At 42.5% G+C, this 21,654-nt stretch overlaps 1 protein-coding gene across 3 annotated transcripts in view; it reads left to right on the plus strand.

Moving 5' to 3' along the window:
* LOC126266830 (protein slit) overlaps window positions 1–21,654 on the plus strand; it is a 1,561,007-nt gene that overhangs the window by 1,378,008 nt on the left and 161,345 nt on the right. For all 3 annotated transcript variants that reach the window (XM_049971386.1, XM_049971385.1, XM_049971387.1), the window contains exon 5: window positions 18,826–18,897. In XM_049971386.1, coding sequence (XP_049827343.1) covers window positions 18,826–18,897 — 72 coding nt within the window. The remainder of the gene's footprint in view (window positions 1–18,825; window positions 18,898–21,654) is intronic.

A 21,654-nucleotide genomic window follows, 5' to 3' on the forward strand; every position in this document is an offset into this window, starting at 1 on the left:
CCTCACAGAATTACGACATCGGCAAATGTCAACATTTTTCTTTCCTTTCGATGAACTTTAATTCCCTTCCCACATTTCTCCACTGTTTCCATCACTGCTTGCTCGTTTTACAGACTGAATAACATTGTCGACAGGCTACAACCCTGTCTCACACCCTTCTCAACTACGTCTCCCCTATCATATATTTCCAGCCTATAACTGTCGTTTAGCTTCTATAAAAGTAGTAAATACCCTTTCACTTCCTGTATTTCACTCCTGCTACCTTCAAACTTTCTGCATAGTCCAGGCAACAGCGTCAAAAGCTTTCTCTAAACCCATAACGGTATAAAGGTAGGTTTGTCTTTGACCAGTTCCTAACACTGAAATATATGAATAGCAGTAGTGGGGAAAGCAAACCAAAGACTTCAGTTTATTGGCAGAACACTTTAACAATGTAGGAGGGCTAGTAAAGAAACTGCTTAAACTAGGCAAGGCCTCCATCTTCGGGAGTATTCCTTTGCGGTGTGTGATCCGCGTCATTTAGGATTTACAGAGGACATCGAAAATATCCAAAGAAGGGCAGCTCAGTTTGTATTGTCGCAAAATAGAGGAGAGAGTGCCATGGATGTAATAAGTGAATTGGGATTGCAATCATTAAAACAACATGAAATTTCAACCACCAACTTTCTGCTCAGAGAGAGAATATATTTTTTTGGCAGCCATCTACAAAGGGAGAAACGATCATAATGAAATAAGAAATCAGAGCTCGCAAGATAAGATTTAGTGATCGTTTTTCCGGCGCGCTGTTCGATAGTGGGACGGTAGAGAAATAACTTGAAAGTGCCTCTGTCAGGCACTTCATTGTGAACTGCAGTGTAATCATGTAGATGTAGGTGTAGATGTAGATGACATGGTACAACCTTGTAACAGACCTTTGCTTGTTTCGAATTTCTGTAAAAGTATGTGTTTTTACTTAAGATATATTGTCTTTACATATCTTGATTATTTTTGTTAAATGATCCTCTACGTCTGCCGTACGTAATGCTTTCCAAAGTATTTTTATGTAATTGTTTCATATGAATTTTTTAATTCTATGAAAAATAATTCAGTGCTTTTTAATTTCTCTCCATATTGTCCAAAATCTGTCAAATGTGAAAATACAGTCTATACGTGATCCACCGACTGTTTCCTTAAAAGCCTCATTAAAGAATTTGTAACACAAATTCCTCGATGTTCGAACAGTTTTTGTAATCTTATTTCTTAAATATGGTAGGAACGTAAACTAGCTTCATTTTCTTATGTATTACGTCTCAGTGTCATATTTTCATGAATAACCTTGTTATTGGTTTCACGACTTGGTTGCACAATACTTCCGAAGCTCCTGATTGATACCACCTGGTCTAGGTGATTTACCATTGATTTCCTGATGTCGTGGGTGGTGGTGGTGGTGGTGGTGGTAGTGGTAGTGATAGTGGGCGGGGGGGTGATGATGATTATGATGATGATGATAACAAATAGATACGGATGGTGATGGTGACGATGATGGTGGTGGTGGTGATGATGATGCTGATGATGACAAATATATTACTGTTATAACAAATGGATGTTTATGATGACAAATGGTTTGTTGTGATGGCAATAACTTATCATAATGATCAATTGATACTGACAACGATGGCGACGGCAATGATGACAAAGGGTGTTGATGGTAATGTTGTTGTTGTTGTTGTTGTTGTTGTTGTTGTTGGTGATGGTGGTGGTGGTGGTGGTGGTGGTGGTGGTGGTGGTGGCGATTATGATGATAGCAGATTAATTATAAAAATGATGACGACGAGGGGGAGGAGGACAACGAGGAAGATTCCAAAAACGTGCATCTTACAGAAAAACAACCTGAATTTGATCACTTGTTTTTGACGTCTCAGGACGCACATTACTGAGTCACATCTTCACGCCATGTCAGTAGTAAAATGACCTTTGCCTCCGGTTTAATCTCCTTTTCACTAGCATCTTCTGTAGAGCAAACGCATATCTCCAAAGCACTCTTCCCATTACGCCTGGGCTTTCGAGCACCAGTTAACATCCCGAGAATAGCTCTTCTGCGGATCAGAATTAGACTCCTCTGAAGTTCTCTCTCCATGAATCATCCCGGTCCTCTTCCTCCACACGGTATTTATTCGCTCTCTTCATCGCGTATTTTCAGCCTTCCCTGCATACCTCTTAACGGGGTCGGATGGTGCACGTACGAATTCTTGCGGAGATTAAACCTTCAGCGTGACCGACACACCATTTCTTGCCTCACTGCTGACCGTTGGATTTGTCACGGTGATTCACCGTTTCCTCGAAGAGTTAAATACGGCCGACAACAACCCACGGACGTACATCCAATGCAAGGGACAAAAAAAATAGAAATTTCTTTTTCGCCTCGTAGGCCAAAATTTTGACAACAGTTGGCTTTTATCTTGGGATCTTCGTCCGACCTTTGTTTAAAGATTTTTCTGACGTTTCATCAGCGCGAGTGGCATTTTTCCAATGCTTCAGTTGTATATTGACTGAACTGCTGGTGCCGGACAGGGTTGAGCCTGCGACCAGAGAGTTTATGTACCTGTCGTGACAATGGCTGAGGGTCTTTTCCTGATCATTACTGCTGAGTTTCTCCCTTTGTTGGGGAACGACCGTTGCAGCACCGGAATCCAGGATCCGTTTATCTTTCTATCTACATCCACATCCATACTCCGCAAGCCACCTGACGGTGTGTGGCGGAGGGTACCCTGAGGACTCCTGTCGGTTCTCCCTTCTATTCCACTCTCGTATTGTTCGTGGAAAGAAGGATTGTCGGTAAGCTTCTGTGTGGGCTCTAATCTCTCTGATTTTATCCTCTTGTTCTCTCCGCGAGATATACGTAGGAGGGAGCAATATATTGCTTGACTCTTCGGTGAAGGTATGTTCTCGAAACTTTAACAAAAGCCCGTACCGAGCTACTAAGCGTCTCTCATGCAGAGTCTTCCACTGGAGTTTATCTATCATCTCCGTAACGCTTTCGGGATTACTAAATGATCCTGTAACGAAGCGCGCAGCTCTCCGTTGGATCTTCTCTATCTCTTCTATCAGCCCTATCTGGTGCGGATCCCACACTGCTGAGCAGTATTCAAGCAGTGGGCGAACAAGCGTACTGTAACCTACTTCCTTTGTTGTCGGATTGCATTTCCTTAGGGCTCTTCCAATGAATCTCAATCTGGCATCTGCTTTACCGACGATCAACTTTATATGATCATTCCATTTTAAATCACTCCTAATGCGTACTCCCAGATAATTTATGGAATTAACTGCTTCCAGTTGCTGACCTGCTATTTTGTAGCTAAATGATAAGGGACCTATCTTTCTATGTATTCGCATGACATTACACTTGTCTACATTGAGATTCAATTGCCATTCCCTGCACCATGCGTCAATTCGCTGCAGATCCTTCTGCATTTCAGTACAATTTTCCATTGTTGCAACCTCTCGATACACCACAGCATCATCTGCAAAAAGCCTCAGTGAACATCCGATGTCATCCACCAGGTCATTTATGTATATTGTGAATAGCAACGGTCCTATGACACTCCCCTGCGGTACACCTGAAATCGCTCTTACTTCGGAAGACTTCTCTCCATTGAGAATGACATGCTGCGTTCTGTTATCTAGGAACTCCTCAATCCAATCACACAATTGATCTGATAGTCCGTATGCTCTTACTTTGTTCATTAAACGACTGTGGGGAACTGTGTCAAACGCCTTGCGGAAGAAACACGGCATCTACCTGAGAACCCGTGTCTATGGCCCTCTGAGTCTCGTGGACGAATAGCGCGAGCTGGGTTTCACACGACCGTCTTTTTCGAAATCCATGCTGATTCCTACGGAGTAGATTTCTAGTCTCCAGAAAAGACATTATACTCGAACATAATACGTATTCCAAAATTCTACAGCTGATCGACGTTAGAGATATAGGTCTATAGTTCTGCACATCTGTTCGACGTCCCTTCTTGAAAACGGAGATGACCTGTGCCCTTTTCCAATCCTTTGGAACGCTTCGCTCTTCTAGAGACCTACGGTACACCGCTGCAAGAAGGGGGGCAAGTTCCTTCGCGTACTCTGTGTAAAATCGAACTGGTATCCCATCAGGACCAGCGGCCTTTCCTCTTTTGAGCGATTTTAATTGTTTCTCTATCTTCTTCGTTATTAAAACCACTTTCTTGACTTTCAGTGGGTTGGCAGCGAATACCTTGTGTGTTCGGTCTGATGCAGCAAGTGTTCCTCCACGGCTGATTTCTTCACCTGTCCCAGCCTCCAGTACCATTTATGTTGGATGAACCTGGTACTGATCAATCGTCATTGCAACGTAAATTGCACCGCATCTTCACGGTAAGCGGTATACTCCCAACGTTGCGAGTGAGTCCCTCTTTTCCTTTGTTGACCTAAGATACTCTCTTATCTTATTTGTCAATTTGTAAATTATCTTTACGCTGAGTTTGGGCAATATACGACCGATTCTTTCCGGCCTTCTCGGGTTGTATATTAACACTGGAAATGGTTCAAAACAAAGCTAATGGCATTCCATAGCGTGGAATTAGTTCGGTCAAAGATTGAACTGTAGAATAAAACCTACATTTTTACGTAATTCGTCTCTCATTCTCAAATCGGAGGCCCAGAGAAAAAAATTAAAAAGTACAAAGTCCGCCCCACAGAAAATGGGACTGATTTTATATTCGCGGAACCGCTACTGCCATCTGTGATCTGATGCAGGAACTAAGTAGTTTGTTTCAAAGTGGGTAAGGGTGCCACACAAACGTTTGAAATTGTACATTGTGTTTGTGGTAGTGAAAAAATGAGTCCAAAAACATTTTTAGTGGTACGAAAGATTTTGTGATGGGAGAGACGACACTGTAGATTGTCCAAGAGCTTCAGCGACAATTCGAGGCGAAGAAAATGTTCAAAAAGTGGCTGAAATTCTTCAAAATGATTGTTGTGCATTTACCAGGTTAATTGAGGAGCTTACTGGAAATGCTGATACTGCTATGCATCCCATTGTGACTGAAAATTTGGGCAAAAAGAAGAACTGTTGTCGCTTTGTGCCCCAGTCATTCATGGACGATCAAAAACATTGCAGAGTGAAACACTGCAGAGACATGAAACAATCTGCCGATGGGGACCCAGACTTCTTGTAATGCATCGTAACAGGTGATGAAACATGGTGTTTTTAGTATGAGCCACTAACAAAGCACCAGAGCTCGGAATGGAAAGCTCAAGAATCTCCGAAACCGAAGAAAGTGCGAATGCAGGGAAGTCGTGTCAAGACACTACTCACAATTTTCTTCGACTCCAAAGGAATTATCCATAAAGAATTCACTCCATAAGGTGAAATGGTGAATGCACATTATTACTTTGGTGTTGTAATTCGTTAATGGGCAATTATTGTTCGGGTGAGACCCGAACATCGCAACCAAGGAACATGGTGTTTGTTACAGGTCAATGTTCCGGCGCACAAAAGCAAGATCGTTCGCCACTTCTTCACTACAACGGTCCTGAAGGCAATTCCAATTGTTGACTACCGGAATTGTTTCGAATAATTTTTCCAATGCTTTCACTTGTGTTTTGACTCACAAGAAGACTATCTTGACCAAAAAAGACATGTACTGTAGAAACAACCAGCGTCTTGTATTTTACTTCACATCAGGAACCTCTTCTTTGGGATGGACTGCGCATAGCTCCCACTCCAAAATTAGCATAATTCACAACGCAACACCAGGCACAGCTATTTCGCCGCTGATACGTCGATATTGATGATGGTTTGACATAGCGTATGAAGTGGCGTTTACGTGGTATTCCCCATATATTCATTACCGCATGTGATATTCTTGACATATTCTATGGCACATAACGGGACTGATTATCCTAGGATAGTAATGAAGCACTTGAAAATCTTCTCTCGTTATGTATATTGAAACCGCTTAGTCGCCTCCGTATGTACGTGCAAGCTAATCTCAAAAACTGCTGTAAGAATTTTAATCGGGTTTTGACAAATAGATATATTGATTCGTGAGGAATATCTTTTGATGTAATTTATAAATGTTTCGTACAAATTGAATTATGACGGATTAAAGTTAAGCTATGAAAATTCTGCCATTGCCATCTAATGAACAGTTGGCATAACTCGAGGGATCAGCAGTGCCTTGAGAATGCAGCAAGAATGATCTGATTTGCATCTGATGTGATGGTTTAGCGGTAGAGTGTGGGATCGAATCCCAGCAGGGTCTACTTTTTTCACTCTTTCTTTAAACGTAGCGTTCAGCTCTCAATTATGTTTAGGAAATATGACGACAATTTCAGACTGCCAATTTCTGATTACATGAGATTAGTTATCACGATTTGCACTCATAATTCACTGAAAACTATTCGAACAACGGCGAGATAGTAAACTTTGAATTATCATAGTAAATATGACCAATAAAGAGAAGATAATAACCATCTCGTCAGCCTGTAATGTGAGACTTACAGTTTGAAATAATAAAATATTTATTACCGATGGTTTTTCTGCGTTCTATTGAGAACAACTGCATAGCGAAATAACATGCGAATCCTAAATATGTGGTGGTTTATTTTTTATGCCGTGAGTAATCTACCTCAGTGACTTTACTTCGTTTGCATACAGTATGTCCTTCCAGCAGCACAGCAGATCACTTAGCTTTCAGCTTCCTTCCTTCCTTCCTTGAATCAGACGTAGATGTGGACATGATTCTTTGTATGGCTCGGCGTAGAAGTCTGCCATAAAGAGTCCACGACAAATAATTGTGGTAATAGAGTCTCAACAATGCATGACAGTAGGTAATAAGCTTCAGAAGAGGAGTGCTTTAACACGAGCTAAACTTGCACTTTAAGCGTGTTTATTCTTTCATCTGTTCAGCCAGCCTCTGATACATTCCGAAACCACTCACACACATCTACATACATGATTTGCATTCAGTATTTACATTGGTCATAAACATATTACTTACATCACGATGTGGTCCTATCATTACCATGAGATGTCACTCCAAAAGTCAGTGCATATGGAACACACAAAACTCATGCCTCCAGACATCTTTCCTGTCGTGTGCTGCTTACATCACGTAAGGTATATGAAAATGATGATACTCAGTTACTGAACGTTGTTTATCTGTTTGAATAGCTGTCATAGTTCCCTGTCTGTGTCTTTGGAAGGTAGAAAAAAAGAAAAAAGGAACGCACAGGTGAATTATTGTTGTTGTTACACTACTGGCCATTAAAAGTGTTACACCACGAAGATGACGTGCTACAGACGCGAAATTTAACCGACAGGAAGAAGATGCCGTGATATGCAAATGATTAGCTTTTCAGAGCACTCACACAAGGTAGGCGCCGGCGGCGACACCTACAACGTGCTGACATGAGGAAAGTTTCCAATCGATTTCTCATACACAAACAGCAGTTGAGCGGCATTGCCTGGTGAAACGTTGTTGTGATGCCTCGTGTAAGGAGGAGAAATGCGTACCATCACGTTTCCGACTTTGATAAAGGTCGGAATGTAGCTTATCGCGATTGCGGTTTATCGTATCGCGACATTGCTGCTCGCGTTGGTCGTGATCCAATGACTGTTAGCAGAATATGGAATCGGTGGGTTCAGGAGGGTAATACGGAACGCCGTGCTGGATCCAAGCGGCCTTGTATCACTACCAGTCTAGAGGACAGGCATCTTATCCGCTTTGCTGTAATGGATCGTGCAGCCACGTGTTGATCCCTAGGTCAACAGATGGGGACGTTTGCAAGACAATAACCATCTGCACGAACAGTTCGACAACGTTTGCAGCAGCATGGACTATCAGCTCGGAGACCGTGGCTGCGGTTACCCTTGACGCTCCATCACAGACAGGAGCGCCTGCGATGGTGTACTCAACGACGAACAAGGGTGCACGAATGGCAAAACGTCATTTTTTCGGATGAATCCAGGTTCCGTTTACAGCATCATGATGGTCGCATCCGTGTATGGCGACATCGCGGTGAACGCACATTGGAAGCGTGTAGTCGTCATCGCCATACTGGCGTATCACCCGGCGTGATGGTCTGGAGTGCCATTGGTTACACGTCTCGGTCACCTCTTGTGCGCATTGACGGCACTTTGAACAGTGGACGTTACATTTTAGATGTGTTACGATCCCTGCGAAGCCCTACATTTCAGTAGGATGATGCACGACCGCGTGTTACAGGTCCTGTACGGGCGTTTCTGGATACAGAAAATGTTCGACTGCTGCCCTGGACAGCACATTCTACAGATCTCTCACCAATTGAAAACGTCTGGTCAATGGTGGCCGAGTAACTGGCTCGTCACAATACGCCACTCACTACTCTTGTTATCGTGTTGAAGCTGCATGGACAGCTGTACCTGTACACGCCATCCAAGCTCTGTGTGACTCAGTGCCCAGACGTATCGAGGCCGTTATTAGGGCCATAGTTCGTTGTTCTGGGTACTGATTTCTCAGGATCTATGCACCCAAATTGTGCGAAAATGTAATCACTTATCAGTTCTAGTATAATACATTTGTCCAATGAATAACCATTTATCATCTGCATTTCTTCTTGGTAGAGCAATTTTAATGGCCAGTAGTGTATTATGATCTGTAACGTATGTGATCATTGGTTGTATTTACTCGCTGCTAACAGCTTTCTTTATTTCAAAATTACTAACTTTGCTTCATAACCACATTGGAGGCAGAAAACAGAGATATTATTGCAACCCTCGACGCAGACGTGCCCTCGCGATTGGTTCAGCTACTAAAGAGGAGAGGATTTTTCGAAAGGACAGTAGCGTCTCCTGCCACCTGCGGACCGCAGCTGCAGTGTCACGGCCTCACTTTGCTCGATCATCTCCACAGCAGGTGTACCGCCGGCGGCGTTTCCCTGGCGTCGCAAAGTTGTTTCCGAGGCGGCGGCTGCCCCCTTATCAATAAGGAGCACTCCCCTCGCGCCTGGCCGCTCGCCGACATAACTCTTCATTTGGTGGTAAGCTGGGCGAGGACCGCGGGCAGTAAATCTGGGCTCCTGCCGCCAGCCGCTATAGCCCTCATAATGCCGTGGCGAAGGCGCCAACAACACGCCGTCTTTACAGGGAAAAATAATATTGTTTGGCTCGCGAGAGTTACGGCTGTTGCGCAAACCTCGTCCCAAGACTTTTTTACTTAAGCACATGGTATTCCACAAATAAGCTGGCATTTTAATGCCGTTTCTCACCGTCAGACTCAAGCTTAATATGAATGCATTAAAATTATTGCTTTCCACGACCAAACTGATTTATATCTTTTCTCTTTTATGCCTTCTTATGTAATCAAAGTTATAAACTATTTGAATTTGTGAATGTAACTTACTGTTTACATATTCAGATATGTTATACTAAGGCGTAGCAAAATAAAATGAAATACTCTATAATTGCTCACCGATTAACAATCCTACAATAGACAGAATGGTTTATCTTCGCAAATACACGTTTGTCTCTAAAATTAACTGTCCTTACCTTGTTGTTGAGTGGACGTGCACGTGGATCCCTAACATACCACCATTCCTTCTTCTCTTTTTCCTGGAAACAAAGTGATATCTCATCATCACTCGCTGCAGCTTTTTACTACCCATTTTTAATTAACTCTACTTTTATTTTATAGCCAATCTTCATAATTTTGCATTCGTTCTGTTCGAATTATCAGATCTCTTTCCTGTTCTCTTGGACAGATGCTGATAAAGAGACGAAATGAGTTTCACAAACTATGTTACCGGTTACACTGAACAATCGTTTGTTCAAGGCGTATTCATTCGGTCTACCAAAAACTTAACTTCGCCATCTCTGTTTAGTTTCTTTCCATTTTTTTGTAATTGCTTCTGTTTTGAAAGTTTTCATTATGACTTACGTTTTCATAACACATTTTATCTTTAAGCATGGTACCATGTTATTAGGAGTATAGAAAGGCGCGCAAATCCGCGAAATTTGCTACGCATATGCTTTCCTCATAATCCATACTTCGTTATTACACGTTCTTTCCAGTCTGACTTCCTCAGGTCTAACGTTCATTTATCACTCATACAGCTGTCCCATATGCATTTTATTTCATTAATCTGGAACAAAACGATTTTCTCCTTCAAGGCTAGCATTTGCTTCGAAAGAATCGATCATGCAGATCTCTAATTGCACTCTTCACATAATATCACCAGTACCGTGGGCAGAGAAACCTTTGTTTGTTCTGCGTTTCTAAGTTTGTGACAAACTTCATTTTAGTATCATTTTAAAAAAAAGTTGCTATGGGATATGTAACCACACATATTACACATTCATTTAAGTTTCTTTCCCTACCAATGCTACCAATACTGCCGGTAATTCTACAGCTTACCTACGTAGTGTACCAAAACTACTTAAACCTAACTAACCTAAGGACATCACACACATCCATGCCCAAGGCAGGATTCGAACCTGCGACCGTAGCATTCGCACGGTTCCAGACTGTAGCGCCTAGAACCGCTCGGCCACTCCACTGAATTAAGCATTGACAGTCTCAATTTTTGCAGTAAATACTGTTTATTTTTAAGGGACAGACAGGAGGATAAGTGTGTAGAGAAAAAATGTTCCGCTTGATACGCGGTCCTTTATATATCCTCAATCAGTTTCTACACGGTTCACCACCTCCGGTTTCTAGGGGAATCTACTAAGACACTGATTGCGTATGCAGACAAAGCGATAAAAGCCAAGTAACGCCTGGTAGGTATGCAGCACGGCGGATGAATTCACTGGTCAAGCCTACTGGGAAAACTACCATAGTCTATATTGACCGAAGATAATCCATGGTAGCCTACACTAGTTTTACAACTCTAGGCCTAACCGAAATTAATTACCTGACTGATAAACTTTTGTGGTCCAGGAGTAAAACTACAATAATATAAGTATTTCCTTGATTGCTGTGGAATCTTATTGTGAATATGTTGTAACTCGTAGGTATAGTCTGCAGCCTTCAACACAGTTGACTATCTTCACAAAAGACTTACCAATAGGTCGTTAGGAGGTGTTATCAGCCGGTCTAAAACATTTCCTGGATCGACCGAAGCGTCCGATCTCACCCGTCGGCTTTGACCCATGACGTAAGGCTGTTGTGGTGTGTGACGTCACGACGGCGCGGAATTTAGTTTGTGAGAGTGGCGTGTTTGTAGGTGTCGTTTTTATGCGATCGGTGGTGCTCTTTGGTGTGTGTTAGGTGATGTTTTTGGTTTAGTTTGTGAGGGTGGCGTCGTGTGTGAATTTTGGTAAATTGCTTTTTTTATGTCTTTGGTAGGTATGGATATGACTGACAGGGTCAACAGTTTTCGGTTGTCGGCTATGATGGGGGACAGTGCTTTGTCTCTAATAAAATTTCTTCAACTATTCGGATTTTTGGATGAATTCGTGGCGTGTTCAGTATGCCGTGAAGAAATGAGGCTTACTTAAAGTTCCGGCGTCTCGGGACGGCTGTATGTGGAGATGTCGTAAGGATAACAGGTCAAGGGAAGTGTTCGATCCCAATGTGTGGCTGTGAATGTTGGTATTGGTATCGGGAGATTTTTTGAGCTATACACGGTGTTACAAAAAGGTGCGCCCAAACTTTCAGGTAACATTCCTCACATACAAATAAAGAACAGATGTAATGTGGACATGTGTCCGGAAACGCTTAATTTCCATGTTAGAGCTCATTTTAGTTTCGTCCACCTACGCTCAATGGAGCACGTTATCATGATTTCATACGGGATACTCTACCTGTGCTGCTAGAACATGTGCCTTTACAAGTACGACACAACATGTGGTTCATGCGCGATGGAGCTCCTGCACATTTCAGTAGAAGTGTTCGTACGCTTCCCAACAACAGATTCGGTGACCGATGGATTGGTAGAGGCGGACCAATGCCATGGCCCCGAAGTTCTCCTGACCTCAACCCTCTTGACTTTCATTTATGGGGGCATTTGAAAGCTCTTGTCTACACAACCCCGGTACCACATGTAGAGACTCTTCGTGCTCGTATTGTGGACGGCTGTGATACAATAACCCATTCTCCAGGGCTGCATCAGCGCATCAGGGATTGCATGCGACGGAGGGTGGATGCATGTATCCTCGCTAACGGAGGACATTTTGAACATTTCCTGTAACAAAGTGTTTGAAGTCACGCTGGTACGTTCTGTTGCTGTGTGTTTCCATTCAATGATTAATGTGATTTGAAGAGAAGTAATTAAATGAGCTCTTAACGTGGAAAGTAAGCGTTTCTGGACACATGTCCACATAACATATTTTCTTTCTTTGTGTGTGAGGAATGTTTCCTGAAAGTTTGGCCGTACCTTTTTGCAACACCCTGTATAGGTCAAAGCAAGTGTCCGGATCCAGATGATATTGTGTTTAGTGGTATTTGGGGAGTTTTGTAATGTCTCTTTTGGTGGGTGTCTAAATTTGTTTATATTTAGTTTGTCCCCCACCCAAAAACCCCCTATTTGCCGCGCTTGTCCCGCTAGTGTAATTAGGCTTCTTGTGGAACGTGTGTGTGTTTGTTTTTCGATGTATTTTCGTCCTCATAATGTGTTCGTAACGACTTTATACGCGCCATATTGGAATCGTGGTTTATGGTCGTTACCGCGATATTTGTGACGTCATAGGTCAAAGCAGACGGGCGGGATCGGACGCTTCCGTATTTCCCATTTCTTCAAAGACAGAACCCTTAAACCTCTACTACACACACTTTCTCCTGGCTTGTACCTGGGAGAGCCGATCATCCCAAAGTTTGTGGGCCCAGGCCCTGCTGAGGAAAACCGAGAAACCCACGACGTGTCCGATAAGTCTTCAGCCCCTTCCCTGCAGTTACCATCGGGTAGGAACAACAGTTGAAAGCGTCCGCGCAGAGATAATCCGAGCGCCGCTACTGTGTCTGCGGGCACCTGTTGAGTGGTGGGGCGGCGGGTGGTGTCGGCGCATATTCAACAGCTTATTAGGCCCGCGTGCCGACATCGCTTTTAATTGTCCCCGGGATTTAGAGAGCCGTCGCCCACACGTGGCCGGCCGGCGAGGCGCCCATAAATCGTAATAAAGCCACAGTAAAACAGCCAGTCATCTTGCCGGGCGCGCTCGTTAAATTAATACATATTCAACAGGGGGGCGACGATGAACAAAGATACGGACCGGCCGAGCTCCGTACATCACCGCACCGACCCAGTATTAGTGAGCTTTCTATAAGGCGCAGTGTAAATAGAATTCGATCTGCCCCGTGGACACCTACACGGGCGACGTTTATAGGCGTATGGGTCACGCCGTAATTCCTACTTAGCTGCTGCGACCATATTGGGTGGTACGCCTGATATAAAGTTGCTGCGGACAAGGTCTCTACTGAGAAAATCTGTCAACGTTAAAACTGAACATCGTGCTGATCTTGTCCGAAGAATTCGGCACACGAGACTCATAATTATCATACATTTTTATATGAAGAGTATGATATGTTTATATACGAGGGTCGGTCAAAAAGTAATGCCTCCCATTTTTTTCCTACTTAAAATAAATTAAGTTAAGTGAAAAATTTGAATTTGGCGCCATTCCTCAAACCTTCTTCTGCAATCCACTGCAGTAGTAACTTTCTGTGTCAACAGGTGGCAGCACAGCAGAAGTTTGTAAGATGGCCGACATCGATGTTCGTTTGAGACAGCGTTGTGTGATTGAATTCTTGAATGCAGAAGGTGAAACGCCCATACGCATTCATGAAAGACTGAAGAAGGTGTATGGTGTTGTGACAGTGGATGTCAGCACTGTTAGACGATTGGTTCGTCGTTGTAAGGAAGCTGAAGGGCAAACACCGTTGACTGACGAAAAGCGGAGCGGCAGGCCGGTGAGTGCAGTGACTCCACACAACATTCAGCAAGTTGATGACATCATTCGTGGTGACCGTCGGGTGACTGCAGATGAAGTGTGTCGCATTATTTCTCTTAGTAAAGGCAGTGTGATCACGATTATTAAACAATTGGGGTACTCAAAAGTTTGTGCACGGTGGGTTCCAAGAATGTTAACCGATCAGAATAAAGAGGCAAGGAAAACAATAGCCTCCCAACACTTGCAGCGCTTCCGTTTGGAGGGAGATGAGTTTCTGAAAAAAATTGTGACCGGGGACGAAACATGGGTGCATTTTTTTGAACCCGAATCAAAGAGGCAGTCAATGGAGTGGCGTCACACAAGCTCGCCGAGGAAGAAAAAATTCAAAACTATGCGATCGGCAGGGAAAGTTATGGCAACAGTTTTCTGGGATACAGACGGTGTGATTCTGGTTGATTTTTTGGAGCAGGGATGCACAATAAATTTTGTTCAATACGTCACAACCCTCAAAAAACTTAAAGCACGTCTTCAGCGAGTTTGCCCAACAAAATCAATGGCAGATGTTCTTCTTTTGCATGACAATGCAAGACCACACACCAGTCGTCACACCTCTGACGAGATTGTCAAAATTGGATGGGAAGTTTTGCCTCATCCCCCATACAGCCCTGACCTGGCACCATCAGACTTCCATCTGTTCGGGCCACTAAAAGAAGCTCATCGTGGGATTCATTTTGAAGATGAGGAGGCCGTCAAAACATCCGTGCGTCAATGGCTTAGGAAGCAGAGCTGTGATTTTTACCGTGCTGGGATACATGCCCTTGTTCAAAGATGGACCAAAACTGTAGAGATGGGCGGAGATTACATTGAAAAATGACAAAATGATCCTCAATGTTGTGGTTTTCAACCTATGTAATTGCATTTAAATTTCCTGACAATTAAACGTAGAAAAAAAAATAGGAGGCATTACTTTTTGACTGACCCTCGTACTTTTGTAGGAAGGTACGTCTCTTGCTGTATGTTTATTGGATTCGCCCATTAGGTCAGCGCCACTTATTCCTTGCCAACAGGAAGTTTTAAAATATTATCGATAGATTTTAAAGAGCTTAAGAAAAAGTGCAATTTTGCACCAGAAATATGTTTTACAACGCAAGGGCCGCGTATCACATTAAGTAACTGTCATTTCCTTTGAATTGTGCTCCACAGTTTCGACATGGTGTAAAAAAGATATTTACTTATAAGTCCAGAAGCTGCTATTAGTAGCCGGCCGTTGTGGCCGAGCGGTTCTAGGCGCTTCAGTCTGGAACCGCGCGCCTGCTATGGTCGCAGGTTCGAATCCTGCCTCGGGCACGGATGTGTGTAATGTCCTTAGGTTCGTTAGGTTTAATTAGTTTCTAAGTCTAGGGGACTGATGACCTCATATGTTGAGTCCCATAGCGCTTAGAGCCATTCGAATCATTTTGCTATTCGTACAGATTGGCGTACGAAAAACGGATTCCGAGTACAGACTGCTCGACAATTACGCACGAATTGTTGCCTGCTACGAGCAGCTGCGACAACAAATAGATAAACGTATAATAATTCGATAATGAAGAAATAGCAAGTAAGCTAATGCAAAGGTCTATATTTACTGAAATAAACTTGTTTTTTTGTTTACATTCCATTAGGTGCTGAAAATAACCCACCTGCTGCTTCAGTGCACTTCTGCCTGCGTCGTACCACTTTGCGCGGCTCTACCGCATCAGTTCTAAAAGTTTCAGTACGAATCGTATCCTTCAACTCTTCGAATGTTATTGTGTTATTTGTGTACACTGCCCCACGGATAAGAGTCACTTGTGGTTTGGTTCGGCAAATGCAGCGGCCACAATCCTTTTCTGACAATCGTTTCCTCTGTGAATTCGTCAAACTACTCGTGTTAAGTGTGACAGGTTACTCCATCTGGTTTAAAGACAGCATATGTACGTTATCTGAGAGTAAAATTCATCAAAGATTGCATATACACAGCAGTGTTTACCGTTGTTTCAAAAAGTACGGGACGCACCATCGGACTTAATGACACGGCACACCACAGACGGGATTTTTCGCCTTTAAGAGGTTCCTCATTAATCGTATAGGGACTATTTGTTGACGAGTATCTGGAGTTTTAGGAGTTCACATCTCCTGTCAGACTTAACCAGGTTCATCACACATGAAAACAGCAGCAGATCCAACATTCCATTCACAACTGTTTAACATAGCCATGTACAGTAATTCTCACGTTTTGCGTTACTTTTCTCCTTCAGTTCTTCAACACACACAACTTTGTAGGGGTTCATCCCTGTATGGTGGAAAATACGTTAATAATTTGGCATCAGGTTGGAGTTGCAACGGCTGCACCATTAGATGGGAATGCGATCGTTTTCATAGTGTCGCTGGTCTTTAATTCATCATAGTTCAGCCAGTTTCCATGAAATATTTATAACAATCATATACACGACATTCTTCGTGACTCGATCTATCTATTAGTCGAAACCGGATCATAATCTCTGCAATGGTTGCTGAGACTATCCAGAACATACAGACAGAAGTGAGCACACTTCCCGTACCTCTGCCAGCTGCAGCCAGCACTTTTGGCACTTTTATATCCTGTCCTCTCATTCCCATCTGTCTGTCACGTACAAGCAGAGACTGTAGGCAGTGCAGCATGTGGTTGCCGCTTATCCTGACACGTCCGTCAGCCCTCCTTTGCAGTGAATCACGCGCTTTTTCTAATATACCTGGCTCAGTTCGGATCTGTCATATGTGTATATCACATGCTCCTGTAACGTTGCACGTCGTCGAAGGGTTGGGTATACACTAAGTCCCTATAGCCAGAAACCCATCGGATTCGGGCCCAGTGAATGAGGCGTCCACGCAAGCTGACCTACGCGGCCAGTCCGTTGGCTATGAAAAGTTACCGTGAGGTACTGTTTCAGGATTCGTAGAAAATGTGGTTGTGGACTGTAGTGAATATAACATAGTCGTTCCTAGTCTGCAAGAGTAAAGTTCTCGAATAGCATTGGTAATGTATCGTGCAGACATCTGTGTCACATGGACCTATGAGTCTGTCATCTACAATTCCTCCCCTTACATTAATACTGAAGGGATCCTGATGCCTCAGTGTCACGATTTCCGGAAGATTTTCACCTGTCCACATCTGTGTATTGTGGTAATTTACTATGTTACCTCTTGAAACTCCTGCGTTATCTGTAAATAAAATGCAGGCTATGCAGTGCAGATCTTCAGCGGCCCGTATCACAGTAGGTATTGGTTTCAGGACATATCATTACAGGAACTTTTCTCATAGTTTTGATCAGTAGACACTTCTATAGGCTAACTGTTTTGGGTCCACGCATCCACACTGCAACACCTGACTGCTCCCAAGGCGAAAATAATAATTAACGGCTTGTATTTCCACATGGGCCGGAGGTTCTACCCAACACAAAAACATAAAAATTGTAATACCTAAATTATTAGTCTGCATATGACATAAGCACTGACATAATGTTGTTCAGTGCATCGTCTTAAGTCACACATAGAAATACCTGCACTTATACAAATTGCACCCTATATATACGAGGGTCGTTTGAATACCAATTTAGTATTGGAGGGAAGCGTGGAGGATAAAAATCGTAGAAGGAGACCAAGAGATGAATACACTAAGCGCATTTAGAAAGATGTAGGTTGCAGCAGTTAATCGGAGATGAAGAGGCTTGCACAGGATATCATAGCATGGCGAGCTGCATCAAACCAGTCTCTGGACTGAAAACCACAATAACGACAATACATATACATATAAGCTGAGGAAACAAGTAAGTCTCTAAACTCAACCATTATGTATGTAGCGTTATGATTTATACGCCTACTTGCTTCCACAACGTTACACCTTATAATCATGAACAGGTGGTTAATACCACTTTGATCAGTAAAGATCGTATTTCACGATATGATACTGTTACAGTATTATACAGACTCCCTCCCCCCCCCCCCCCCCCTCCGGCTGATCTTTCAGATAACTCTATGCTCTTCTTACTGCTATGACCAGTTATGTCGTATTTCGAAACTGAGCGTAGAAGAAACAAGTATTATTAAATAACAACTTTTGTCATGATAATTGTTCAAGGCTGAGGCTGGATAATATATTCTCAAACCCATCGTCGTCTTCGTTAATCCGAGTCTTTCCTGCTGTTAGGTTGATTCCTCCAACCTCTCACACAGGTTTGACTCGCCAATATACAACGATCATTGCAGCGCTTTCTGTAGTCACTTAATTCGTCCGTTACACTGTACCCTCTTGATCAGTTGAATTGAACACAGAAGTTGTGCACCGTGAGTAACCTCGAACTGTGGGGAACTGTCCTCGACAGAGTCGAACGCTGTGGGCAACGCCGTATTGCTGCCGAGTCGGCCCAGAATGTTTCGGACTGTCACAGTGGTTGGCTGCAGCTAATCAAGAGTCACTTAAATTAATACTGCAGCACGACACTCGGCGAACAGGCACGATATCCCGCAGCAACACTACGCTGTGGTCCATTGTAATCAAATGCTTTAGTTAACGTTACGTAGTAGTTTTATTTACACAGAAGCTGTGCACCGTGAGTAACCTCGAACTGCGGGGAACCGCCCTCGACAGAGTCGATCGCTTTCGATTCAGTTAAGAGTCATTTTCCACTGTATTGACTGTTTGTGACGAGGACTGCACGGACACGTAATTTAAATTTTGAATTTATTACGACGTACGCAGTTGTCAGCTAGAGACTAAATTCCCTACGTGGTAGTACATTTTGTTTTAATAGTACCTGTTACGAAATTACTGATTTTATTGTGTGACAGTACAGTCCTCAGACGATTTATTTCTCTGATCAATCAATAATTCTGGAATCAAAAGCTGTGTTAAATTTCTTTCAATGAAATCTCTCTTTCTCTTGTTTCAGGGACCTTAGCCACAATCAGCTGGAGATTATCGGACGGAAGACACTGAGAGGCATCCCTGCGCTAAAGACACTGTAAGTGTTCAACCTACGCTATTTCGGACACTTTTTCATATCAGAACCACAAGTAAATATTTTCAAAACTGTTTAAATATTCTACTCTATTAGAAAATTAAGATGCAATCTGTACCCACGAGACAGCACGTACTACCTCATAAAAACGGGATTCTTCCTGGTCTCAGAACTCTGGTTCTATCAGTGATTGAAAGGTAGTGTCAAGTAATTTGGATATCCTTTGGGCAAAAGGCGATTTGTCTATCCAACAGAAAGATCGTTGTATTGTAAGTATCTTACAGTAGTGGGTCAAAGTGTGAATATTACATACTTATTCCTGCTTAGGCAAATGGATCAAAACGGTTGGTTCTTTTTGCTCTTGGTGTGGTCTATGGTGGACTTTAAGGATGAACCATTAGTTCATGGGCGGTGTCTTAGAAAAGCACAAAAAAGGCTTTTTACCACTTTTGTCGCGGATTCCGAGACGGCTATGCACAGCAAATGGCTGAGCTCTTTGCGATATATTCATAAGGTCCAGATTTCGAACGACCTTGAAAATTTTTCTGGTATCTATATCCGTTTCCGAGATACAGAGATTCAAATCTTCCTACCTGTATACGTAAAATACGCACGTAAAATCCGGTATGAGACGAAAACGTAGATTATACAATGACAAAGCAAGGAGAAATATGCTGTAAAGTATCTCTGTTATCATCAGAAGGATTCTGGGAACCCCATGTTGTAGTAAGGAAGCACATGCAAAATTTTTGTTCACGTAAAATCCGGTCGAAAGTGTAAGATACATTTTACGTTATTTCAAGTTCAGATAAATTATCAAAATTTAATTGAAAGTTCTTTTTGTATGTGGGACATGCCCTGCTGTGGCAGGGAAAAGAAGGGAACCAGCGGCAAAAAGCTGTGGCAGAGCACAAAAATGGCGAATATGCTCATGTTTAAAAGACTCTGGCTGAAACGTTGGACACCGTCTTCCTCATCCTATCTCCCTCGCCAACTTTAAATGTTCCCAAAAATTTTGGCTTGCGAACATATTCGCGCATTTTTATGGTGAGAGAGAAGAGGTGGGAGAGAAGAGAACAGTAGCTTTTGGGAAAGAGACGGAAAATTAATAAATATTGGAAGATAGTAGACAATGGTTGTGGTATAGAAAGAGCGAAGGAGACAGTGACAGTGTGAGAGAAAGAGAGGAACACAGTGACAGTGGAACATAGTTGACGGTTACAGAACAGTGGTAGGAAAAGATTAAAGGAGAGAGTGCCAGTGGGAGAGGAATAGAGCGAAGGAGAAAGTAGAAGTGAGTTAGGGACAGCGATAGTGAGAGACAGAGTCTATGACAAAGACAACGTGGAAGACAAAAGATAGTGTCAGGGAGAGAAGACAGCAGCAGTGAAAAGAAATGAATGAGATAGTAGCGGGAAGACAGAGCAAGCGGGAAACAGTGACACTGATAGAGGGGACAGTATTAGTAAGACAGAAGGAAGTAGACCGTGGCTGAGAGACATGAGACAGTAACAGTTAGAGAGAGAGACAAAGCGATAATGACAATCAGTTGGGCAAGTGGGAGTGGATGGGTATGAGTGATCGATTAGTGGCTGTGAGCGAATTACAGCAAGTGAGAGAGGGAGTTAACTTGTTGTTAAGAACGTGAATATGTTCATATGTTAAAATTTTGGGAAATTTTTTAAAGATGCCGAGGAAGGTAGAAAGAGGCGCTGGTGTCCCATTTTTCAGGTTCTTGTAAACCGTAGCATATTCGCCTTCTTTTTTCCGCTGGTGCATACAGTATTGACATCTTTATATTCTCCAGTGGTTGACATTGGCTTTTTTTTTTAAATGCTACTTTACAAAAAGTAGATGTATTGCCTTAGGGAAAGGCATGACCGCTTTGTCAAAAATTTTATTACGCGTTTCAGCCTCCCCGCAACAATTTACAGAGAAGAGAAGAGAATTCAGTGAGGAAACCTGTCTTGCTGTTATAGATTTTGAAAATACATTTGATAAAGTCAACAGAGAAATGGTGTGGCATAAAATGTCTGAACAATGTTATCCATCTCATCTCGTAACTGCTATTAACAGTCAATACACAAACACCGAAATAACTGTAGATATGGGAAACATAATCACAAAGCCAATCGACACAGAAAAGGGATAAAACAGGAATGCTGTATTTTCACAACACTCTTCAATATATAGGTAGATGAAGTGATCAGTAAACGGAAAATGGTGAATAAAAAACTACTATTTTTAGGTCTAAATGCAACACTATATGCAAATGATCTAACACTGGTCGCTCAGAATGAAGATGGCCTTCAGATGGGAGTTTGTAAGTTGAGCGACAGAAAGCCTCAGAATAAAATTAAAACTGTAGATGAAATGAAAGTGATGGCATTTCATGGCATATGACCAGCAACATAGCAAAAGAAGTCCAATTAGTCAGCCTATTGGAACCCCTGGAAATCAAATATCTGGCCAACAATGCTGATTTATTATTAACTGACCAAACACAGCTCAAAACTTTCCCACTTCCAAAGATCGCTTAATCCTCACAGCTTTCTTTGCTTCCCACGTTGTCTGTTCCTTTCTAATTCTCCATTTTCTTACATTAAATGAATTTTATTTTACTGTGATTGTCTATATAGGACCTATATTCTAATATAACAGTTGTCAATCCTATCTTTTACTCAAGTTCTGTATCACTTTCCATATATAATATCTCTTCAAGCTATTATTTAGCAGTCTTAGCAAGTACTAATTTTATTT

Source organism: Schistocerca gregaria, chromosome 4 (genome assembly GCF_023897955.1).
Source record: "Schistocerca gregaria isolate iqSchGreg1 chromosome 4, iqSchGreg1.2, whole genome shotgun sequence".
NCBI lineage: Eukaryota > Metazoa > Arthropoda > Insecta > Orthoptera > Acrididae > Schistocerca > Schistocerca gregaria.